At 39.6% G+C, this 22,880-nt stretch overlaps 2 protein-coding genes and 1 long non-coding RNA gene across 3 annotated transcripts; 2 read left to right on the forward strand and 1 right to left on the reverse strand.

Annotated features, from left to right (window-relative positions):
• Window positions 1-2,208, reverse strand: LOC122297367. Its single transcript, XR_006238732.1, has 3 exons — window positions 1,896-2,208; window positions 564-623; window positions 1-174 (listed from the first exon to the last, which is right to left on the reverse strand). It is a non-coding gene; the product is annotated as an uncharacterized LOC122297367 (long non-coding RNA).
• A 10,559-nt stretch (window positions 2,209-12,767) lies between these two features.
• LOC122296623 (ethylene-responsive transcription factor ERF104-like) lies at window positions 12,768-13,326 on the forward strand. The gene has a single exon (XM_043106426.1). The coding sequence runs from the start codon at window positions 12,769-12,771 to the stop codon at window positions 13,324-13,326; it is 558 nt and encodes a 185-aa protein (XP_042962360.1). The 5' UTR covers window position 12,768.
• A 1,988-nt stretch (window positions 13,327-15,314) lies between these two features.
• On the forward strand, window positions 15,315-22,654 carry LOC122296624 (cytochrome P450 81C13-like). Its single transcript, XM_043106427.1, has 3 exons — window positions 15,315-15,786; window positions 20,472-20,929; window positions 21,807-22,654. The coding sequence occupies exons 1-3, from the start codon at window positions 15,315-15,317 to the stop codon at window positions 22,428-22,430; spliced, it is 1,554 nt and encodes a 517-aa protein (XP_042962361.1). The 3' UTR covers window positions 22,431-22,654.
• The last annotated feature ends 226 nt before the right edge of the window (window positions 22,655-22,880 follow it).

The raw sequence follows: 22,880 nt of genomic DNA on the forward strand, positions 1-22,880 counted from the left end.
TAATGCAATCCACTACATATTCCATTATTTGCTATATATACATTACAAAATACAAAATTACAATATATAAATTACAAAATTACAATATATAAATTACAAAATCAGATGCATTTCCATCAATTATTTAATCTCCACACCAAATAGCAACTTCAAGTGATTGGACCGAAAGAGATCCTGCAAAAAACAAAAACTTGAGTAAATCCATGGGTAGACTAAGATATGGTAGTTTTCACTGACTCAACGAACTAATATCTCATATTAAGAAAAATATCTTCCAAATAAAGGGCCAAGATGAAATTTCTTCATTCAGTGGATGATTCTCATGATGCATCCCTGTAAACAAGATATTATAGTTTGCTGGAAAACTATAAGCGAAGAAGGGGTGAAACTTTTTTGAGATAAGGAGTTCACATTTGCATTCACATTACTGCTGTGAAGCAGTCGAATGTTTAACAACTGCATTGGTAGATTGATGAGCAAAGTACTTTTGCCTTAGTTTTACATAGGGATACCCAATAAATGATAAAAAGTGGGCAGGTTTCGACAAGGAAAGTATTTCATACCACACTTGGTTGTTCTCATCCAACTCAATCGACAAGGAAAGTGGGCATGGCGTACATTCACTGCAAAAAATAGTTCAGTTGCAGCAGGTTTAATCATAGCATGTCAAGATGATGCAGTAAAAATGCAACTGATGGAACTAAATGATTCTACCTACAGAAGTAGCAAGGAAATTAATACATTCACATGTCATATATAATAAGAGACCAGACATCCAGACCAGTTCAAACATCAATAGATAATGCCCAGTATTTCAAAAGCAAAACTTAATACATTCACATGTCATATAGCCGTTGCAATCTTTTTAAAAATCTTCTAGTGCACGACCATAGCTAATTTGTTTTCACTTCTATTATATAATCCTATATGATTGATTCATTAAATATAAACAACATAATCCCACGAGTGGAGAAATAGGGGAGGGGGGGCTCAGATCACTGCAATAAGGTATATGGAGAGCACTGTAAATCTAGGAAATGTGCAAGCTGGTCTCTAATTACCATATGGTTTAATAAAATGTGCACTTTTTATTTAATATTAGTATGTCTATGTAGGATTTGGAGGATTTCAATGAAAACAAAACAAAAGTAAACTCTTTTGGTTTATAAATGTGGCTATGCACACCAATTACTTAATATTCAATCAGATGCCTCTCTTTCCTTGTTGAATTATTGGCTTGGGAATTTGCTATTCTTGACAAGGGACCTCCACAACCAAAAGAATGGATATATGCTATTTTGCTTTAGTTCTTAACTTATTTCCAAGCATTCTAGGTGTTTATGACAAAATTCACAAGCTGGTTAACAGTCTGGCTTCTCTTTGAATGAAAAAAAGGAATCAATGCACATAGATGAAATGAAACCAATCCAAAGCAAAGCAAATTAAATTAAAGCAAACTAAAAAAAAGATCTCAAAAAAACAGAGAGGACATATCCAAAATTGTTCAGATATAAGGAAAAACAGAGAGGACATTTCGACTCCAATCTGTACCAAAAAAAATTAAAATTAAAAACTGTTCAAAAATTTTAGACAGATATCTGTATGAAATTTCGACTCAGAAAGCAAAACACTTCAACAAAAATACCCATGTAAAACAGAAACCAAAATGACTCAGATTTAAACAAAATCCCTTCAACTCTATCGAGATTTGTTCAGATTTTACGGAAAAAGCAATAAAGAACAAGAACCAAACGGATAAAAAAAAAAACCCTAAAACTCCCATTCGACAAAGCACTAGATCTACCAGATCTATCCAAGCACAGAGACCCAGTTCACCAAATCACTAGATCTACCACATTTACATTCATTGTTCACAGATCGGGAGAGAGACTTACCGAAAGGTCACCGGCGATCGAGACAGACACGGCAGTGAAAAAGAGACGACGGCCAAAATCCTAGTTTTTCGGCACTCGGGTAGAGCAAGCTTGTTAGGGTTGAAAATATGCACATAACAAAACTAGGGTTCACAGAGAGAGAGAGAGAGAGAGAGAGAGAGAGAGAGAGAGAGAGAGAAGGTTTTTCTGCAGGAGATCGTGGTCACTGGTAGGGAGTGAAGAACGAAGGAGATTAAGGGGGGCGGCTAGGGTTTCGTGCGTTTTAGAGAGAGAGAGAGATGACTTGGGAAGTTGGGAGACGGGTTACGAGGAGAGAGACCCTTTTTTGAAGTTTTTATACCAGCCCGGTAAACCGGGTTATAAAACGGAACCCGGGTTTCATACCCGGGTCTGGACCGGATGTATCCGGTTTTGCAAATGCGGGGCCCGACCCGGATTTCATCCGGGCCGAAAACCGCAACCGGAAATCCGGTTATCCGGTTTCCGGTCTGGACCGGATAAAAACCGATCCGGATGAACAGCCCTAATGACCGCCCCTTAGTCATTCACCCAGTGGGGAGTGGATCTGGTTGGACCTTTCCTACCTGGGATGGGGAGCGTGAAATTCATGATCGTCACAGTGGACTATTTCACCAAATGGGCGAAGGTAGAGCCCCTAGCCACCGTAACAAGCAAGGCCATGACTAGGTTTCTGTGAAAGAACATAATCTACCAATATGGGATTCCACAAAACATACTTTCATATGATGGGCACCAATTCAACTCAAACCACTATAGGGAATGGTGTGCAGAGTTGAAAATACAAGTCAAGTACTCCTCTCCAGGGCATCCACAAGCAAACGGGCAAGCAAAGTCGACAAACAAGGCATTACTATTGATTTTGAAGAAGAAGCTCATAGAGAGAGAAAAAAAAAAGAAAGGATAGTGGGTGGAAGAGCTACCAAGAGTATTATGGGATTACAGAATCTCAATGAAGACCCCCATAGGGGAATCTCAATTCACATTGGCAAACGGGTGTGAGGCGCCCCCAATGGAAATAGGGCTACCAAGTTTTCGAACCCTCCATTTCTCAGTGCCCCAAAATAGTAAAGTGATGGAAGAATACCTCAACCTTTTAGAAGAGGAAAGAGAAGCCGCCGAGGTAAAAATGTTACACAAGAGGAAAAAAGCCGAGCAGTACTTCAACAAGAGAGTGAAGTCCGGAACATTCAAAATGGGGGATTTGGCCTTGAAGAAGAGTGGGGTAACTACCAAAGAAGAAGGCAAGCTGGGACCCCATTGGGAAGGACCATACGTGGTAGTGATTAATAACAGGCCAGGGTCCTCCCACCTAGAGGACAACCAAGGCAAAGAGTTGCAACATCCCTGGAATGTAGAGCACTTGAATAGATATTACCCGTGATGACATTTCACTCCTTATTCTTACATCATTATATTCCCTGCTAGATGTTTGTTTATTATTTATCAGAACTCCGTCGTTATTTTTACTTGATTGTTATTATTCTTTCATATTGCGAATAAAGTGCTCTTTATCGCCCCATCCTTGCCCAAAGGGACTATGCTGCGACCAGTCGGAATCCTTAAATACCAATGACAACCATATAAGACTCGCAATGCCATGTAAAAAAAGGCGTGGAGGTCATCAGACTACACTATCCTTAAACACCAATAACGAGCCTATAAGGCTCGCAGTGCCATCTAAAAAGAGTACGGAGGTTATCAAATCATGCTACCATTAAATACCAATGACAAGCCTAGATGACTCGTGGTGCCATGTAAAAAGGGCGTGGAGGTCATCAAACCACGTCACCCTTAAACACCAATAACAAGCCTATACGACTCGCGGTACTATGTAGAAAGGGCAAAAAGGTCATCAAGTCACGTCACCCTTAAATAGACTACCCCATACAAAGGGCGCAGAGGTCAATAGACTACCTCAACCCCATAAAGCAAAGAGGGCACAAAAGCCAATGCCACTTTCCAAACTTAATTCCCCACTAACAATAGGAAAGGGGACAAAGGGAACAACTAAGCCACGCTAAAGATTGGTCAACAAAAAGAAAATATAAAGGGAAACAAAACGGCCAATCACAAAAGGAGTAGCACAATCCAAATTAGGTATGATTATGCAAAGTCAAAAAAAAATTGTCCATAAGAAACTACAAATTATCTATTACAGATAAATTTAAACATTGGAGCCCCCGGAAGACAAAGGAGAAAGGATATCCTTGAAGGCATCAAGCATTTCTGCCAAACCAAAGTTATTAGCATAATGGTGGGTAGCTGCATCAGGCTTGAACAAATTATGCTCCATCTGCATCAGATTGGTGGAAGGATCATTATTCAGATGGGACCTGAGCCTCAAGACACTAACACTATTGCCATAAGCAAATGCAAAATCTCTGGCTACAAGGACAGAAGCTAGTTGGGCTCAGCAGCTGTTAGTTCGACTTTCTTCACATCCAAGTGTTTGTCCTTTGCCACAACGGCCAAGTACAGCTTCCACTTCTACTCTTCTAAATCTGCCTAACTCTTTTTATACTGCTCATGCAGCTGCTACAGCTCTGCCAAAGAGCCCCGAGCCTTAGAGAGGTCAACTCCAGTCAACTGCCCCTTTTCCAATTACAGTCCTGGGCTCTTGCATGATCCCCCGGTTACAGTCCTAAGAACTAGACAACTCTCAACAAACAGAGTCTAACTCTCCCCTGAGAGCTAGAATGTTGTAATTGAGGCGACCTTGCTCGAACTAAAAATTCCTTTGGAAAATGAAGAGTTGAGCCCTAACAGAGTTCCTCTCTAACTCCAGTAGCCTTAAAGAAAAGTCATCTCTGATCTTCACCTCTCTGGCAATGCACACTTCATTGCAAAGTTAAGAAAATTTATCTTCAAGGATCTCTAAATTGCTGTATAGGGAGTAGGAGCAACCCTCAGCTTGCTCCAATAAAACCTCCAGCTCCTTCTTCTCAACCTTCCACCTCTCGGACAGCACCTCGATCTTCGTCCTCTCCATCTTCCACCTCTCGAATTGCGGTTTTGGCAAAAATGTCAAACTTCTGCCTCTTTCAAACCCCCTTCTCTAAATGAGCCTGGTCTGCTAGGATCCAGGTTGCTAAGTCATTGATCCCCTGCAAAAACCCAACACCCAAAGCAGAGTGACTAGCAAACAAACAAACAAGAAATTGAAGAAGGGAAAGCCATAAAACAATTAAACTTACCCCAAAGAAGGGCAGTTAGTAGGCCATCTCGGCAATAGCCTTGCCTTCGGCATTGGCAAAGATAGAGGAAGTGCCAGCCCAAATCTCCTTAGGATCACGGCCACCATCAAGCTGAAGTCCCCCAAGGGGTTCAGCAGCTGAGTCAACCCCCTTCCCCACAAGGGGACCACCAAGGTCTCCTAACGGGAGTGCAGTGCTAGTGTACGCCAAGTCCACATCAATCAAGTGGGCTTCTTCACCAAAAGATTGCCCAATGGGATACCCCTTTCCATGAGAGACGATCCGGTCTCCCTACCAAAAGAGGGGAGGAAGGGAGAAGGAATAGATAAATGCTTGTCACTCGCACGTAAGGAAGGGGTAGTCCCCCTAGAGATGGTAGTTGGTGGCGATTGAAGAGGGAAACTTTCTGCTCTAGCATCTTCATTCAATTCATCTTGGTAAGGAACTCTACCATCATTCTCGCTGATCTCACCATCCGCACAACCTGGCAAAGGGACCCCTTGACTCACTGCATTGAGCAATATTTGTTTCTCCACATAAGTCGGTGCCCTCCTCTCTATTGCAGCCATCTGCATTCATCTGGCAGGCAAGATCCTCCGCCACGACCGTGCGAGCTTCTGTGCCCACGGTGGCATCCAAATTAAGGGTGGCATCAATTTCAGCACTCAATTCTCCATCCCCCACCAAATCCTTAAGAACAGGGAACTTGAAGACAAGGCTAGATGCCAAGGTAGACACCTATTGAGGACTCTTAAGCTAAAAGGTGGTGGCCACGTTGAAGAGGACTTGACTAGCCAAATCCTCGGCATCTTCATGGATAGGGGAAGTTGTGCGCGTGGGCAAAATGTAGAGAGTAAAAGAGGGGGTAACAAACTGAGGGGTAGATACTTGGGGAGGGCTATCGACTATGTATGTCGAAGATTTTTTCTTCTTCTTAGCAGGAGAAGAGGCATCCTTGAAACGGATTCTCTTCTTCTTGTCTTGCTTATCCTTCTTATCTTTCTTCTCCTTCTTATCTTTCTCGTCCTTCTTCAAAGACTGTTTTGCCAGAGAGGGCGACATCACTACCTTGGTTAAAATCAGGCGCCCCTTAACGTGGGAACAATTGGGTGTCATAAAAAAACGATCTATATGGACTGGAGTTAATGGGTCCAAAGTTCCTTTGGATGGCCCTTTGCCTAGAGGAGAACCGTTTCGATTAGGGCCAATTCATGGTCTGATAGGGGTTCCATCCCTGCCAACAAACCCTCCTCCTTAGTGATTTCCCTCCAATTAGTCCTAATGGGGAAATCCTGCTGGGGAGTCTCCGAAATTGGAAAATTCCAACCCGTATCAAAAATAAAGAGAAACTACCCTGTCCAATTTTTGGCGATGGAGTGACAACCCTCAAATCAGGCCATCGTTTGTCCCTTGTCTTTCTTTTAGAAGCTCAGAGTGTTACCCTTAGCAACTGGGCGTAAGTGGTAATAGGCTGGAAATTTCTGAGTAGTTAGGTCAAAGTACTCTTCACCTAGGGGCTTTAGAGCCATACAAAACACAATATAGGCATAATGAAAGGCCCTCAGTGCAAAGGGATGAAGTTGGTTAGGAACAAGGTGAAGGAGATCCAAAATATTGCGTCATGGGTGATAGAAAGGAAGCCTCAACCCGTGAGTCAACAAGGAAATGATTAGGGCAACCTTACCGCTAAAACCCACTTCGTCTACACATCCTCGAGAGAGAATCTCCAAGAGAGTCGTGTCTGGAATATGATACTCCTCCCATAAATTCTTTAAGTCCCAAGCCCTGAGAGTAGAATGCCACCCAACCTCTCATAGTTTGGTACGTCCAATACGTGGGAAGATTGTACATTAGTAAGACGGGCAGAAATACCTTGTTCAGCCATGGGAAATTGCAAAGGAAAGCAAGAAACCACAAGAAATCACAAGAGAGAGAAGCAACAGGAAAGAGGAAGTAAATGAAAAGAAAGATGGGAAAGGTCGTAGTGTGCAAACTGAGTGAGGAATACGAGGGGTTGTCTGCAGTAGCATCATAACCTGACAACAATACACGACGAGTTGAGAATAGTTGCAAGTTACCCAGTAATCGTTGCCACATCATGAGCGATCAAACATTCTCTTCTTGATTCTTGAAAGTTGGAAATGGTAGGATAAATGTCTAATGGGCTAGCGGGGTGGCCCATTGATTTCAACACGAGGAACATCGAGGTAATTCGAAAGCCCAAAAAATCCAATCCAAGTCATTTACAACACAAAAAGGTAAATTTACAGCTTGGGGACAAGTCAACATAGTCGTAAGGCTGGATTTCCTGAAATAGAGAATTCCCCACACCTATGAGCGAAGGGAATTAGCTGGGAAACTAGAGGATCCATTTAGTACCTCAGCCCAACTATGAATTATAGTGATACATATGGCCTAAACTAGAGGCTAAAGGCCCATGGAGATTTGATATTCCGTTGTTTGATAGAGTGGATCAGCACTTATGTGGCAAGCAAATTACTCCTATTATTTAGGGGGTAAGATGAATGGCTAAGTATCATATGAAAGTAATCTGATGATGATGATGATCTGATACTTTCCTACACCTATATATGTATAGGTACTAGGTAACCCTAGAACACTTTTGATCATATATGCTTGAGTTAATCTACACTTTTGACTGACTTTAGTATCGAAGTGGTAGCAGGCATAAAACGCTGTCACTGTTTGATATTTTGCAAGTAAGCAATTACATTTGGTAGTGGGACACGTCCTATACAATATGAGTAATGTTAGATGTAGTTATGAGTTGTGCAAGCGTTGTGCAATACTTCTTGCAAAAGAGTTTAGTCCACTATTAAAAAATAATTTCTTCATGTAGATCTCATATTTATTCTTTTTTTTTTAAATGTAAGGCGCTTACACATTTTATAACTACAAATATCATTTCTTTTTTTCTTTTTTTTTTTTTTCGAGAAAGAGACTAGGTCACATGTTCAAGAGTGACTCTGGCCCACTTTTATTAGGAAAAAACCTCACTTATGGCGGAGGAATACCATTGCAACATCCAAGATCCACAAGATTACAAATAATCAAAGCAAACCAACCCATGAATAAATGAACAAAACAAGGAAAAACCAAAACCCAAACTAACAACCAGGACATTTATTAACTATATCTATACAATGAATAACAAACAATCCAAAGGGTGAACAAAAGCCAAAACATAAACCAAACATGAACTTTGCCCACACGAACGTGAACAAAATTCAAACCAACGTAAAATAGCATAGACCAAAGCTAAACGTAGACCAACATAAACCAACATAGACGGAGTGTAACTCTAATGTGATAATGTAAAACCACTTTTACAACCCAGCTGACCATCTCTTTCCTCCTTCTTATGCATGGTAAACCACATTTATCCAAGTGTAATATCCCTTTGAGCTCCCTTGGGATATGATTTGACCTATACTTCTGCGTAATCCCAACACTACCACCTTTAGCAAGCCAATCTGCAGCTTTGTTTCCCTCTCTAAACACATGTTTAAACCGAATATTAAGGCCTCTAGTGAGCAAGATTACTTCCTCCCAAAATCCTCCAAATACCAAACCTGACAGCTGATTCACAACTAGAGACGAGTCTAATTCAACAACAATATTCACCAAGCCCATAGTCTTGCATCTGCACAAACCAAATAGAACCCCCCAACAACTCAGCTTTATTATAAAAATAAAATCCAATATATTCAGAAAAAGCAACCACTAGATTTCGCTCATGATCTCTAATCAGCCCCTCAGCACCTAACTCCCCTGGGTTCTCCAAACTACTACCATCCATATTTAATTTGAACCAACCCACCTCCAGTTTCTCCCAAGATACTGCAATAAACTTTCTTTTCGAAAGAGATACAGCCAGCAAATTTAAGTTTTCTAAAATTGCTTGATCACGATGGTGCAAATTTCCTGACTCCCTAAGCCTCAAACCAATCCAATGGAGCCAGTATTTAACCTTCTTCCACAAAACATTAAAGCAATCCTTGTGCCCTCCGTAAGTGCTGAACACCTCCACATCCATAGATTCCATATTAAAATACATGGAACTAGCCTAATCAAATCACCAACCTTTGAAGACTTCTTTGTTCTTCAAAACCAAGCTTCAACAATTGCCAACCAAGACCAATTAGCCACATAGGAAACTCCCAAGAAACTGGTACACATTTGCCAAAGTCTAGCCACAACCTTGCCATTGTATAAAACATGATTCAGGTCTTCAAAACTGCCATGTGGACAACATTCACATTTAGAGACTAATGGGATTTCACTATGCCTAATCCTTTCATCCACACTCAGGCTATTGGTCATTGCCTTCCATAAAACAACTGAAAATTTCTTTGGCAAAGCAGAGTGCCAAATCCAGTTGGTCCATTAATGCTTCGGGACCGAAATACGAATCCAATCCTAAGCACTTGCTGTTGAAAATCACCCATCCCTACAACCAAGCCATATTAACATATATGTCCTTGGTTTAGTACCACCAACACAAGATAAAATATCATCAGCAACCTCCTAACCCACTAGTTGGACAATCAAATCCACATCCCAACTATTATCAACCATGCAATATTTTATTTTTAAAAGAGGAAAATCAGAGATATGAACAACTTGACATATAGGACCTGAATCCATCCACTTATCATGCCAAAAGGATAAGTTCCCTTATTTCACACGCCAGACAAATTTGTCAACAAGAAGTAGAACCGATTTAATAAGCATATTCCAAAATCTAGAGCCTCTAGATGCGACAAGAGAAATGTTGATGCTGCACATACTTGGCTTTAAAGAAATGAGACCATAAAGTATCCTCCGAGAGGAACTTCCAAGAAAATTTGAATTAAAGGGAGCTATAGACATTCACAATATTTCTCAACCCCACGCCTCCTTCATTCACAGGCTTACAAACTGATTCCCAACTCACTCATTTCCTCTTTCGCCATCCTTTCGACGAACCCTAGAAAAAAGTGCTAAATAATCTGTTAATCTTACAAAAAATCTGCTTAGGCACTGGTAATATAGATAATAAATGCACCGGCAAACTTGAAAGAACATGCTTAATCAAAAGCAATTTGGCACCAAAGGAAAGATACCTCATCTTCCAAGCTTCAATCTTTTTAGAAAATTTAAGCAACAAATCATCAAAATAACATGACTTCAACCTACCTGAGAAAATAGGAACCCCCAAGTACCTCACTAGAAAGTGCCCAATCGAAAAGCCAGACACTCTAAGTAACTCCTAGCGCCTTGATTCTAGAATACGGCTTGAGAAAAACATAGAAGACTTAGAAGCATTGACCACTTGACCAGACCACTAGCGAGATCAAGAACTTCAATAATATTCTTCACATCTTTCTTCCTACAAGTAGAGAAAATCACCATATCGTCCGCATAAAGCGGATCAGAGATTACGGGCCATTACGAGGTTGCGAATAATAACCAATAAGCCCAGCCTGGAATTTATTGCGCAAAAGTCGAGAAAACACCTCCTCCACCAAAATAAATAAATAGGAGGATAAAGGATCCCCTTGACAAAAACCCCTTCCACTCTTAAAAAAGCCTTTAGAAGTGCCGTTCATAACCACAGAAAACCAAATCGAAGATACACGATTGGAGATCATATTGCAAACCTCCAATGAAAAACCAAAAGCTTTTAGAACTTGTAACAAAAATGCCCCGTCAATCGTATCATAAGCCTTGGTCATATCAATTTTCATCATAATATTACCCCCTAACTGGTTTATTTATGTCTTGAATCAATCCCTGTGTAAGGCTTATATTCCCAAAAATACTTTGCCCTAGTAAAAAATGCTCCTTGCTCTTCATAAACCAGCTTACTCAAAACCCCAAATAATATAGCCACAAATCAGCTTTGAACATATCTTATAAACAACTGAGCATAGGCTAATAGGCCTGAATTTATCAAATGAGCATGGATTCGACACTTTCAAAATAAAATAAAAAATAAAAAAAGGAATATAGTAGCTCAGTAGCAAGGTACCTACAAAAAAATCTAGGACGGCCCCAACCAAGTCAATCTTAACGAAATCCCAACAATGCTAAAAAAAATCAAAAGTAAATCCATCTGGACATATGCTACTATTAATCGGAATATCAAAAAATGCATCTTTAATTTCCTTCTCCGTTGGGCTCTAGGAAATATTCAAATTTTTAGAGTCCCTCACCTCTTCCTAAATAACATTAGTTAAACTAAACACCGAAACCGTCGGCCTGCGACTTAAAAAATCAGCTAAGTGTAAAACTATTTCATTATGAATCTCTTTCGGCGTAGACAACATTCTTTCATCCGGCAATTGCATAGTATAGCTCACTTTGTGCGACCAAATTTCCATCACCGAAAATTAATTAAGCTATAAATAACCTAAAATCATTATAAAAGATCAAGATATCAATGCAATAAGTTTGGAAACTGTTCACAACGAAATAAAAACTAAATTTACTCGGACAACTTTCCTTGCGCTAGCAACGATTTCTATTATGACAAATATGAAATCGCTGGAATATACAAATTGTTTTAAGAAAAATATTAATATGTCCGATGCACTCGACCGACGCAATGATTGATAGTGCATTGAAGTGTTTTTTTAATATTATTAAAATGTAAAATACGCTATTGTTCAGTGGTGTCGATCAAATACATCTATCCCCATAGATTAACCCTTTTTCTTAAATTAATCCCTTTTTTACTTACAAAATCCGTGGTGTCGACGCCTCGAGCTGAAAGGGTAATAAAGTTATTGTATAATATTAAAAATAATCATAAAGTATATAAATATCATAAAAAAATTAGAATCTATTATTAAAAAATAAATTTTTTAATATAAATTTTATATTTATTAATTTCTTTAAAAAATATATATATAATATTTATCCGACTTCACCATTATAAAAATTATTTTTTAAAATTAATTAACCGTATATCTAGAGACAAATTAACAGGCTGGGTATTTTACTTTATGGGCTCAATGTCCAAGACTTTTCTATATTTTTTTATTTTTTTGCCGAGTAATTAATGGAATAAAAAACAATAAACTTATAATTAATTTAAAAATAAAGAGTAACTATCTAAAATTAAAATTAATTTTTGATGATATGTCATAATTATATTATTTGATTTAAAATATATTATAAAATAATTATAAAAAAGTTATAAATGCATCAATATAAAATATTCCTGAACTGAGAACATTGCAATATTTTCTTTTAACAATACTGTAACAGGATAACTTTATGTTTCTTTTTATTTTTTATTTTTCTTGCCTCCTCCCATAAGAATGCATAGAAGATCGAAGTTCAGAAAGAATTTTTATTTTATTTTTCTTTTTATTTTTTCATGTTTAATTGCCAAACAAACGACCGGCAGCTAGCTAGCAACATGACGAGGATTTAGGGCTGTGCAAATTTTCAAGATTTCCGACTCCGCTCCGAATTCGACTCCGACGGAGTCGGAGTTCTCGGAATTCGGAGTCGGAGTCGGAGTTACTCCGACTCTCATAGTCGGAGTCGGAGTCGGAGTCCGGAGGCCTTGTTGACTCCGAACTCCGACTATTTATACCTTATATATTATATATTATATTATGAATATTACGTAGTCAGGTAGCTCAATGGTTGAGGCTCGGTTTTGTTTCTCCGGATCCTGTGTTCGAATCCCCTCATGCACCATTACACATTTTGCAACTAATTTTTTTAGGAAAACCTTAAACGACGCCGTTTTTGGATCCAAATCGGCAATCCCAAACACTAGCCGGCAGCCGGATGCATCATCGCTCTCCTCCGTAGAGCAAAATGCGAGTCTCGAAGCCAAAAAGCACTACAGAGGGGTCCGACGAAGGCCTTGGGGAAAGTACGCGGCGGAGATCCGAGACCCTAACCAGCGCGGCTCTCGTGTATGGCTCGCGACCTTCGACACAGCTATAGAAGTGATCCTCAACTTCCCACTTGAGGTCGGGAACTCGGATACAACCCCGGAGTCTGGCGAGAGAAAACGAAGTCGTGAGGAGGAGGAAGTGAAGGTAGCGGTCGTCAAGATTCAAGAAGGAGAGGTCGACGGAATCGAAGGATACGACCGGTACTTCTTCCACGGATGTCCCATTTCCGATCGGAAGCCATCGGAGTTCCTAACTCCGAACTCCGACTCCTCGTCAGAGTCGGAGTCGGAGTGAACTTCCGGTTCCGACTCCAGTCAGAGTCGGAGGTCGGAAATGGCAATTCCGACTCCGTCGGAGTCGGAGCCCAGGCCTACGAGGATTTGACTGGTAGTTTAGATCACCTACCCATCATTAAATAATTAGTTTACAGAAAATATCTTATAATTAAGTTTTAATAGTTTAGATGATTGCATAATACATCATAATTAAACAAAGCACGTAAGTTTGTTTAATTAGCACGTTCGATGATTGCCTCCCTTTACAGCCATTGGGCATGTGGAAAATATAAAAATATAGTTGTAAGTATAATTATATATTAATCTGTATATTAATGTGATGTGATTGATTAAAAAATAAATTTTATTAAAAATAGTATTAATTTAAATTTTAAATATGAATAAATTAATATTGATATATAAATTAGTATACAATTATATTTATATATAGTAAAACTTGTGAGAAATTGCGGGCAAATTTGCCACTTCTGAACATATATAAAGTGAAACTTTTGTACGGAAAAATCAATAATTTAGGAAGTTTTGGCAGCACTGCCAGGCAATGGGATAGTGTAATTATTGGATCATGGTGCTCCCGCTGGGGCCCACCGTCGGGTCTAAGAAAGAAAAAAAATTTATAAGAATATTAAATAATTTTTTCTTAATCAATAAAAAAAATGTCCAACGGTGACCCTGAGGCCATCAGCGGTAGACTAAGCATTTCCCGTAATTATTTGAGATGGAATGTATTAATGACATCATAATTAAACAAAGCACATGAGTTTGTTTGATTATCTTTTGTATCAAATATTAATTTTTGGCTTCTAATTATTTACAAATCCTACTTGATAAGATTGGATTTGGATGTTGAGAAGTATTGAATTTTATTATAAATAATAATGAAAAAGTAGGTAAAAAGTAATAATAAAATATTAAATAATAATAAAAAGTAATGAATAATAGTAAAAAGTATGTGAAAAATAATAATAAAATAATAAATAATAATGGAATATATTGAGAAGTATTGAGATACTTTCAGTACCCAAACACAATTGGTTTCTAATTTTCTTTTACGAGGAAGGTGAGTAGTGAATAATTACCCATATCTTTACTATCAATAGATTTTTTTTTTTTTTAAAAAAAAAATTGTCTACCTTAGTATAAAGAGAAATATTTTATTTATAATTTTTTAATTATCATTCTCATTTCTTTTTTATATGATATTAAATCATTACAAAAATGATTTATTATGCCTAAATTTTTTGTGATAATAATACAACAAATATTTAGTTACGATACATCAGATTTTGTTATGGTTAAATGAATCAATTAATAATATCTAGTAGTTAACAACATAATTTTCGAATTTTAAAGATTTATTTGCCTGCCAATGCTTCCATCTCAGACAAATCATTTGCAAAAATAAACTTTTAGTAGAATGGCCCACATTTTTATAAAGGACGTGCCTCAAAACTTAAACACCGTATCTAATGTTTATTCTCCATTATGATTGTTATAAAAACTATATTATAAATAAGAGAAATGATTTTTACAAATTTTAAATAGATAAATCTTATAAAATATTTTGTAAGACAGTAGATCCTACTTTGTAAAAAAAAAAAAACAATTTTCTTCATTAATAAGACTCATTTATAAAAGACTTGCATAAAATTTATCTATTTAGAATAAAAAAATACTTTGGTCACAAATAGATTACATAAAAAAATATATAAATTGATATGATTTAATATATTACGTCAGATTGTAAAATTATTTTTATTATAAAATAAATTTAATAAATTTCATAAAATCATATGGATAATTTTGGTATTTTTTGTCTGTAACATTTCTCGTTTAGAATTTATATGATGCATTTCTTTATAAATAATCTCTTGTGCGTTAACGTAAAGAACCACGACCTTGACACCAGTATTATCTGGGATATTAAAGAAACGTTGAACTACTTCTCCTCTAGAATAGAGCGTTGTAATACGTACGCTCGCAGCCATGGAAAACGCTGTCTTCTCTTACGCTGCTTTCTTCCTGTCCATTATTTTCGTGATCATCATCAAATTTCTATACCAGAACCACCGCAACCAGAGTTCTTCACCACCCAGCCCATTTTCCATACCAATAATCGGCCATTTCCACCACCTTAAACCTCCACTCCACCAAGCACTCCAGGCCCTCTCGTTGCAGTACGGTCCAATTCTCTATATCAAATATGGTTCTCGCCCAATCCTCGTTGTGTCTTCTCCTTCTGCTGTTGAAGAGTGCTTCACCAAAAAAGACATTATATTTGCAAATCGTCCACTCACCATGGCTGCCGAGCATTTCATCTACAACTTAACTGCTCCAGTCTGGGCTCCATACGGCCATTTATGGCGTAACTTACGACGATTCTTGAACCTCGAGCTCTTCTCTCAGAACAGCCTCCAAAACTCTTCCATCATCCGACAAGAAGAAGTACACTCCCTTCTTCGCTATTAGTGAAATTGAAGAAGGAGCCAGCTCAGCTAAAGGAAAGAACCATCTAGAATAACCCTTCAATTGTATACGTGTCTAAGTTTGTTAGAAAAGAATATTCTGACATGGTTGTGTATAAAAACATGCACTGTAACACGTATTTGATATGAATGAAATTAGAGCAAAATTACTTCATTCCATTCTTCTCTCCCTAATCTATCATGGTATCAAGAGCCGCATAAGGACTCACGTCCGAAGCCTAGCCATGGCAGAAAAACTTTCCCTCCCCTCTCCTTCCCACTTCATTACCGTGAAGCTAAACCATGAAAATTATCTATTGTGGAAGGCTCAACTCATGCCTTACCTCAATAGTCAGAATGTTTTTGGTTATATCGATGGTACCATAGCTGCACCACCCCTGTTTGATGAAAGTTCCCAGCAACCAAACCCAGCTTATCTTGCTTGGCGACAGCAAGATCAAGCTCTCATGACCATCCTCATTTCGTCCCTGTCTGAAAGTCTTATTGCCCATGTTGTTGCTGCCTCTACCTCACGGGAAATCTGGAATACTCTAGCCGATCTGTTTGCTTCTAAATCCCGAGCCCGTACAATGCAGCTTCAGTACCAACTTACCACACTCAAGAAAGGCTCCGAATCAATTGCAGAATATTATCAAAAAGCTCAACTTATTCGGGACACCCTTGCTGCATCTGGTAAAATCGTTTGTTACTTTGATTTTATCACTTACGTGTTAGCTGGTTTGGGTACAGATTTTGATGCCGTCGTTACCTCCATCACCACTCGGATTGATCCGGTTACTCCCTCACAAGTGTATAGTCATCTCCTCACCCATGAATCCAGACTCTCCCATCTACAGACCAATCTCACTACCACAGCTGAGTTTTCGGCAAACTCTACCACAATATCCAGTGGTACCAGAGGAAGAGCTTTATTTCGAGGCAGAGGAGGAAACCGGAGCCGTGGTCGTGGCCGTCACAGTGGTCGGTTCTCCACTACCCATTTTTCCCCAAATCGCCCTCAATGTCAAGTGTGCCATAGACACGGTCATACGGCCATTCAATGCTATTATCGTTTTGACCATAGCTATCAAACCCCACCCCCTCCCTCTTTTTCAGCTAACATCACCTCTGCTCCATCCTACTCATATGATACTGCTTCTTCCGTGGACTCTAATTGGTATCCCGATTCCGCAGCAACTCACCATTTCACCCATAACCTCTCTAATTTGTCCTTGAATCCCTCTGAATATAAGGGTGAAGATCAAGTTCGTGTGGGTGACGGAAATTCCCTCCCGATACATCACGTCGGCACCTCCAACATTTCTTCTCAAAATGGCAATCTTCTTCTCTCTCAACTCTATCACGTGCCCTCTATTTCTAAGAATTTAATTTCTGTTCGCAAATTATGTGAAGATAATTGTGTGTTTTTTGAATTTCATTCCTCCTTTTTCTCTGTGAAGGACTCTCGCACCAAGAACATTCTGCTACAAGGTCCTACTAAAAATGGCATGTATGTTTTTCCATCAACCCCAACGTCTCTTCATGCGTACACTGGTTCTAAAGTTTCCTCCTTCCAATGGCACGTCCGGTTAGGCCATCCATCCATGCAGTTGGTTCGTCGAATAATTTCTCATCTTTCATTACCTGTGAAGTCTTCCTCCACCCCTGGGTTGTGTTCCTCTTGCTGTCAAGCCAAACTCCATCAACTTCCCTATGCTGCGTCAACTTCACGATCCACAGCTCCTTTACAACTTCTGTTTGTTGATGTCTGGGGTCCTGCACCCATTTTATCACGGGGGGGTTTTCGTTACTATGTGTCCTTTGTAGATGACTACAGCCGTTTTACTTGGTTGTTTCCCTTAAAGTGTAAATCGGATGTAGTCAATACCTTTATCACTTTTAAAAGACATATTGAAATCTCTCTTAATACAAAAATTCGTGCTCTTCAATCTGATTGGGGTGGTGAATTTCGCTCACTCACTCATGTTTTACATTCCTTTGGCATCTCACATCGCTTGACTTGTCCATATGCTCATGCTCAAAATGGTTTGGTTGAGCGAAAACACCGACACATAGTCGAAACTGGTCTTGCTCTTCTTGCTCATTCTTTCTCTCCACAAAAATTTTGGTCCGATGCTTTCAATACTGCTGTGTACTTGATCAACCGGCTTCCCACACCTGTATTAAACCATAAATCCCCTTTTGAACTTTTATGGCATAAACTTCCCAATTATAATTTTTTAAAAACTTTTGGATGTCTTTGTTGGCCTAATCTCCGGCCTTTTAACAAACACAAAATGGATTATCGTTCTCTTCCATGTGTTTTCCTTGGATACAGCCCAAATCATCATGGCTATCTCTGTTTTCATCTTCCAACTGGACGAATGTATGTCTCCCGAGATGTGTTATTTGATGAACACAGTTTTCCACTTCAAAAGCCCAACATCAGCCCAGTCCAAACTTCCCCCGCTACTCTACCCATTTCACTATCCGTCCGGTCCATTTCATCCTCTTTTCCTCCTACCTCAGCTACACCTGTATCCCGGCCCACATCCCATATTCCCTCACGGCCCACACCTCATATTCCCTCACGGTCCATATCTCCCCCACATCCGATGGAATCAACTCATCCTCCAATTAACCATACGCCCCAGAACCACGGTCAAGATCACCACACATCTACCCGGCCCTCCAGTCCTACGCGATCTATCACCACACCTCCAGAATCTTCCTCACACACTGTAGCACTTCCCTCTTCCCCTCAAGCTCCCCTGCATCTCCCACCGTCTGCGTCTATCTCGGCTCCTTCATCTGAGTACTCTGTCCAAACCCGATCGAAATCCAATCTCCATTTTCCAAAAGTTAGAACCGACGGCACTGTGGCTTGGCCAAAACCCAGAGCTCACGTTACCTCTCTCACTCCTCCAGATGAGCCGTCCTCTGTTACCGAGGCTTCTAGGTACCCCGAATGGCGTAAAGCCATGCAGCTCGAGTTTGAAGCTCTACTTTCCAATAATACCTGGACACTAGTACCTCCGGCTCCCTCTCACAATCTCGTTGGCTGTCGCTGGATCTTCAAAACCAAGTTTCACTCCAATGGCTCAATCGAACGGCGTAAGGCACGGTTAGTAGCCAAAGGCTACAGTCAACTTGAGGGACTGGATTATTCCGAGACTTTCAGCCCAGTGGTGAAGCCGGCAACTATCAGGTTGGTTCTCTCCGTTGCTTTCTCTTCTCAGTGGTCCATTCACCAATTGGACGTGCAAAATGCCTTCTTGCACGGTTTATTAGATGAAACTGTTTACATGTCCCAGCCTACGGGGTTCGTTCATCCCCAATTTCCCCATTATGTATGTAAGCTCAATCGAGCTTTATACGGACTAAAACAAGCCCCCCGTGCGTGGTATGCACGGTTGAGTCGAAAATTGCTTGAGCTTGGATTTGTGACTTCTAAGTCAGATACTTCTCTGTTTGTTTATCGGCATCAATCTGTTGTCATCTATTTTTTGGTCTACGTTGATGATGTGATCCTAACTGGTTCGGACCCGCATGCTATTTCTCATCTTATTCATCTTCTGAGTGTTGAATTCCCTCTGAAAGAGCTTGGTGACCTTCATTATTTTTTGGGAGTTGAATGTCATCGTACTTCCACTCGGCTACTGTTATCTCAACGTAAATACATTTTGGACTTACTTAAAAAGACACATATGGACAACTGTAAACCAGTCAGTAGTCCCATGTCTCCGTCTATGAAACTCTCGGCTTTCGATTCATCTGCCATGGAAGACCCAACACTTTATAGGAGTGTTGTGGGTAGTCTACAATACTTGCTCTTTACCAGGCCTGATTTAGCCTTTTCAGTCAATCGGGTTTGTCAATTCATGCATGCACCATGTGTCTCCCATTGGCAATCTGTAAAGCGCATCCTGCGCTACCTAAAGCATACTTTGGATTATGGTCTGGTCATTACATCATCCGTTACACCAACTCTGTCTGCATTTTCCGATGCTGACTGGGCAGGGTGTCCGGATGACAGAAAGTCTACAGGGGGCCATTGTGTTTTCTATGGTTCTAATTTGATTTGTTGGAGCTCCAAGAAGCAGTCTACCATTGCTCGATCCAGTACTGAGGCTGAATATAAGGCCCTAGCACATGCCACTTGTGAATTAATTTGGGTCCAGTCTTTACTTTCTGAGTTGGGTATCTTCTTACCCAAACCTCCCATACTCTACTGTGATAACTTGGGCGCCACCTACCTGTCGGTCAATCCAGTTATGCACTCACGAACCAAGCACGTTGATATCGACTATCATTTTGTCCGGGATCGTATTCACAATAAGACTCTTCAAGTCTCCTTTCTCTCTAGCAAGGACCAAATTGCTGATGTGCTTACCAAACCGCTATCCACAGCCCGGTTCTGCACTCTTAGATCAAGCCTCACAGTTCTTCCAGCCCTGCTTGGCTTGCCGGGGAGTATTAGTGAAATTGAAGAAGGAGCCAGCTCAGCTAAAGGAAAGAACCATCTAGAATAACCCTTCAATTGTATACGTGTCTAAGTTTGTTAGAAAAGAATATTCTGACATGGTTGTGTATAAAAACATGCACTGTAACACGTATTTGATATGAATGAAATTAGAGCAAAATTACTTCATTCCATTCTTCTCTCCCTAATCTATCATTCGCCAATTGTTCAAGTCCTCAAATGCAGATCAACCTCAAAAGGTGGAGTTTAGGTATTTGTTCACACTTCTGATGTTTAATGTAATCATGAGAATGGTGACTGGAAAGCCGTGCGTTGGAGAGGAGGCTGCAAGCACGGAGCTGGGGAAGCAACGTCTCAGAGATATGAAAGGGATATACTTTGCCAACTTGGGAATGAATATATGTGATTTCTTTCCGGTTTTGAGGTGGGTTGGCTACAAAGGGATGGAGAAGAACATGAGAAGCTTGCAGGGTAAGAGAAATGGATTGTTGAATCATTTTATAGAGGAGATTAAGCAAAAGAAAACCAGTTTTCTGAAAAATGCCGTGGAAATGAGCGAGGAACAGAAGGGTACGCTGATTGAAACTCTTATGTCTGTCCAAGAATCGGAACCTGAATTATATTCAGATGATGTCATCAAAGGCGTCCTGATGGTGAGCAGCATATTTCAATCCCTTTCATTATTCCCTATGATTTTTATAACTTCTTTTTCATAGGAGCTTATCTTTTTAGTTTCTAATTATGGTACGAGGCAACGTACTCTGTCCACCACTTTGACCTTTGTGAACATGTTATTTAAAATTTAACAAGATGTAACGAAACGTGATATTTTCCGTCGACAAATAATAAAATGGTGTTTAATCCAGAAATCATGATATTTATAATTTTAATAAGTGGAAATTCTGTACATTCTTTAAAAAAAATTAATAAATTTCAAATTTATATGAAAAATTAATTTTTAAATTTGTATTTACCATTACTTTATTTTAAAGACCAGTACGTTGCAAGTTGATCGTCAGATCACTCATATATAACTTCAACGAATTACTTCAATATTACAAGCCCTCGCGCGAAATCCCACAGCTCTCTGTTAAAGTGGGTGAAGGCCGATCGAAGAAGAAGAGACCCGAAGGAGTAGGATAAGGAGAAGAGGAAATTCTGAAGATGAAGTGGATGTGGACAAAGTGACAGTCATATGGTCAATTATAAAGTAGATGGTACAATAATTGTGTCTCATGTCCATATATATCATTGATCTATGTACCCCTCGTTCTGATGGCCAAGAGAAATGCCTCACGTGATGATTTATTGGTGGTGGCATTGATACGTACGTAGAACAAGATATCATGTGTCTAGAGAAAATAATATATTGCATGCGAAGAATTTGCGAAAATGTTAATTACTAGCTTAATTGGCTTTGTGATGCGATCTTTAAAGTGCTGGATCGAGTTTCTGAAACAAATAAAACAAGGAGCAGCTAGAATTTTACATTAAAATTTATTCTAACGTTGCAAGAACATCTATGATCAGATGATGTTTGTTGCGGGTACGGATACAACTTCAACGACCATGGAATGGGCGATGTCACTTCTTCTGAATCACCTAGAGGAATTGCAAAAAGTTAAAGCAGAGATTGACGACCAGATTGGACACGAACGCTTGTTGAATGAATCTGATATTTCCAAGCTTCCCTATCTCCGCTGTGTCATCAACGAGACGCTTAGACTGTATCCTCCAGCCCCACTCTTAATACCTCATTTCTCCACAGAAGATTGCACTGTTGTTGGGTTTAGGATACCACAAGAGACGATGTTGCTGGTGAATACGTGGGCGTTGCATAGAGATCCCAACCTCTGGGAGGATCCCACAAAGTTCAAGCCCGAGAGATTTGAAGCAATGAATGGAGAAAGAGATCATGCTTTCAAGTTCATCCCATTTGGAACGGGGAGGAGGCAATGCCCCGGTTCTGGCATGGCCCTGCGAGTAGTTTCATTGGTATTGGGTTCGATTATTCAGAGCTTTGAGTGGGAGAGGCCTGATAAGGAGATGGTGGACATGAACCCAGCTTTAGGGTTTATCATGTCAAGGGCTAAGCCTTTGGAGGCAGTTTGCAGTAGACGCCATTCCATGACAAACATCCTCTCTCAACTTTGATTACCTCTTTGCATAAATATTTGTGGACGTGATTCGCTTCCTAATTTCTTTCATCCTTGGAACCCTTGGAAGCCATATTATCTTGAAGTGGAAATCCATGCATGCATCCCTTAGCATGGTAGAAATCTAGCTATTGTGTATTATTTTCAGTCTTGTATCTTATCTTAATTGTGTTGAAATTTCAGCTACGCTTTCCTTGATTAGGAATAACTGCTCTGAAAGCAGAGGAAGTGCATGTGTGTTTGTATTTTGTTATTTAATTCTCTGTGTACTATGTATCTTTTAATTGTGTTGAAATTGGATTATTATGCTTATTATAATAGTTGTTGTGTGAAAGTAGCAATGCATGCTATGCTAGTTTCGTGTTCATGCATGGCCGGGTCGATGTTTTGTGACATCATGATGCAGCACGCAAGAAACCAGAGGGGGGCCATGAGCAGACTAACATGG

The sequence above is a fragment of the Carya illinoinensis genome, chromosome 15 (assembly GCF_018687715.1).
Source record: "Carya illinoinensis cultivar Pawnee chromosome 15, C.illinoinensisPawnee_v1, whole genome shotgun sequence".
NCBI classification, from domain to species: domain Eukaryota; kingdom Viridiplantae; phylum Streptophyta; class Magnoliopsida; order Fagales; family Juglandaceae; genus Carya; species Carya illinoinensis.

Bases quoted from the DNA above. Each gene is read 5' to 3' on its own strand.
- LOC122296623 (XM_043106426.1), top strand. From the start codon at position 12,769: ATGGTTGAGGCTCGGTTTTGTTTCTCCGGATCCTGTGTTCGAATCCCC.
- LOC122296624 (XM_043106427.1), top strand. From the start codon at position 15,315: ATGGAAAACGCTGTCTTCTCTTACGCTGCTTTCTTCCTGTCCATTATT. The intron at 15,787-20,471 runs TTCGCTATTAGT...CCTAATCTATCA, and splicing joins AGAAGAAGTACACTCCCTTC to TTCGCCAATTGTTCAAGTCC. The intron at 20,930-21,806 runs GTGAGCAGCATA...ATCTATGATCAG, and splicing joins TCATCAAAGGCGTCCTGATG to ATGATGTTTGTTGCGGGTAC.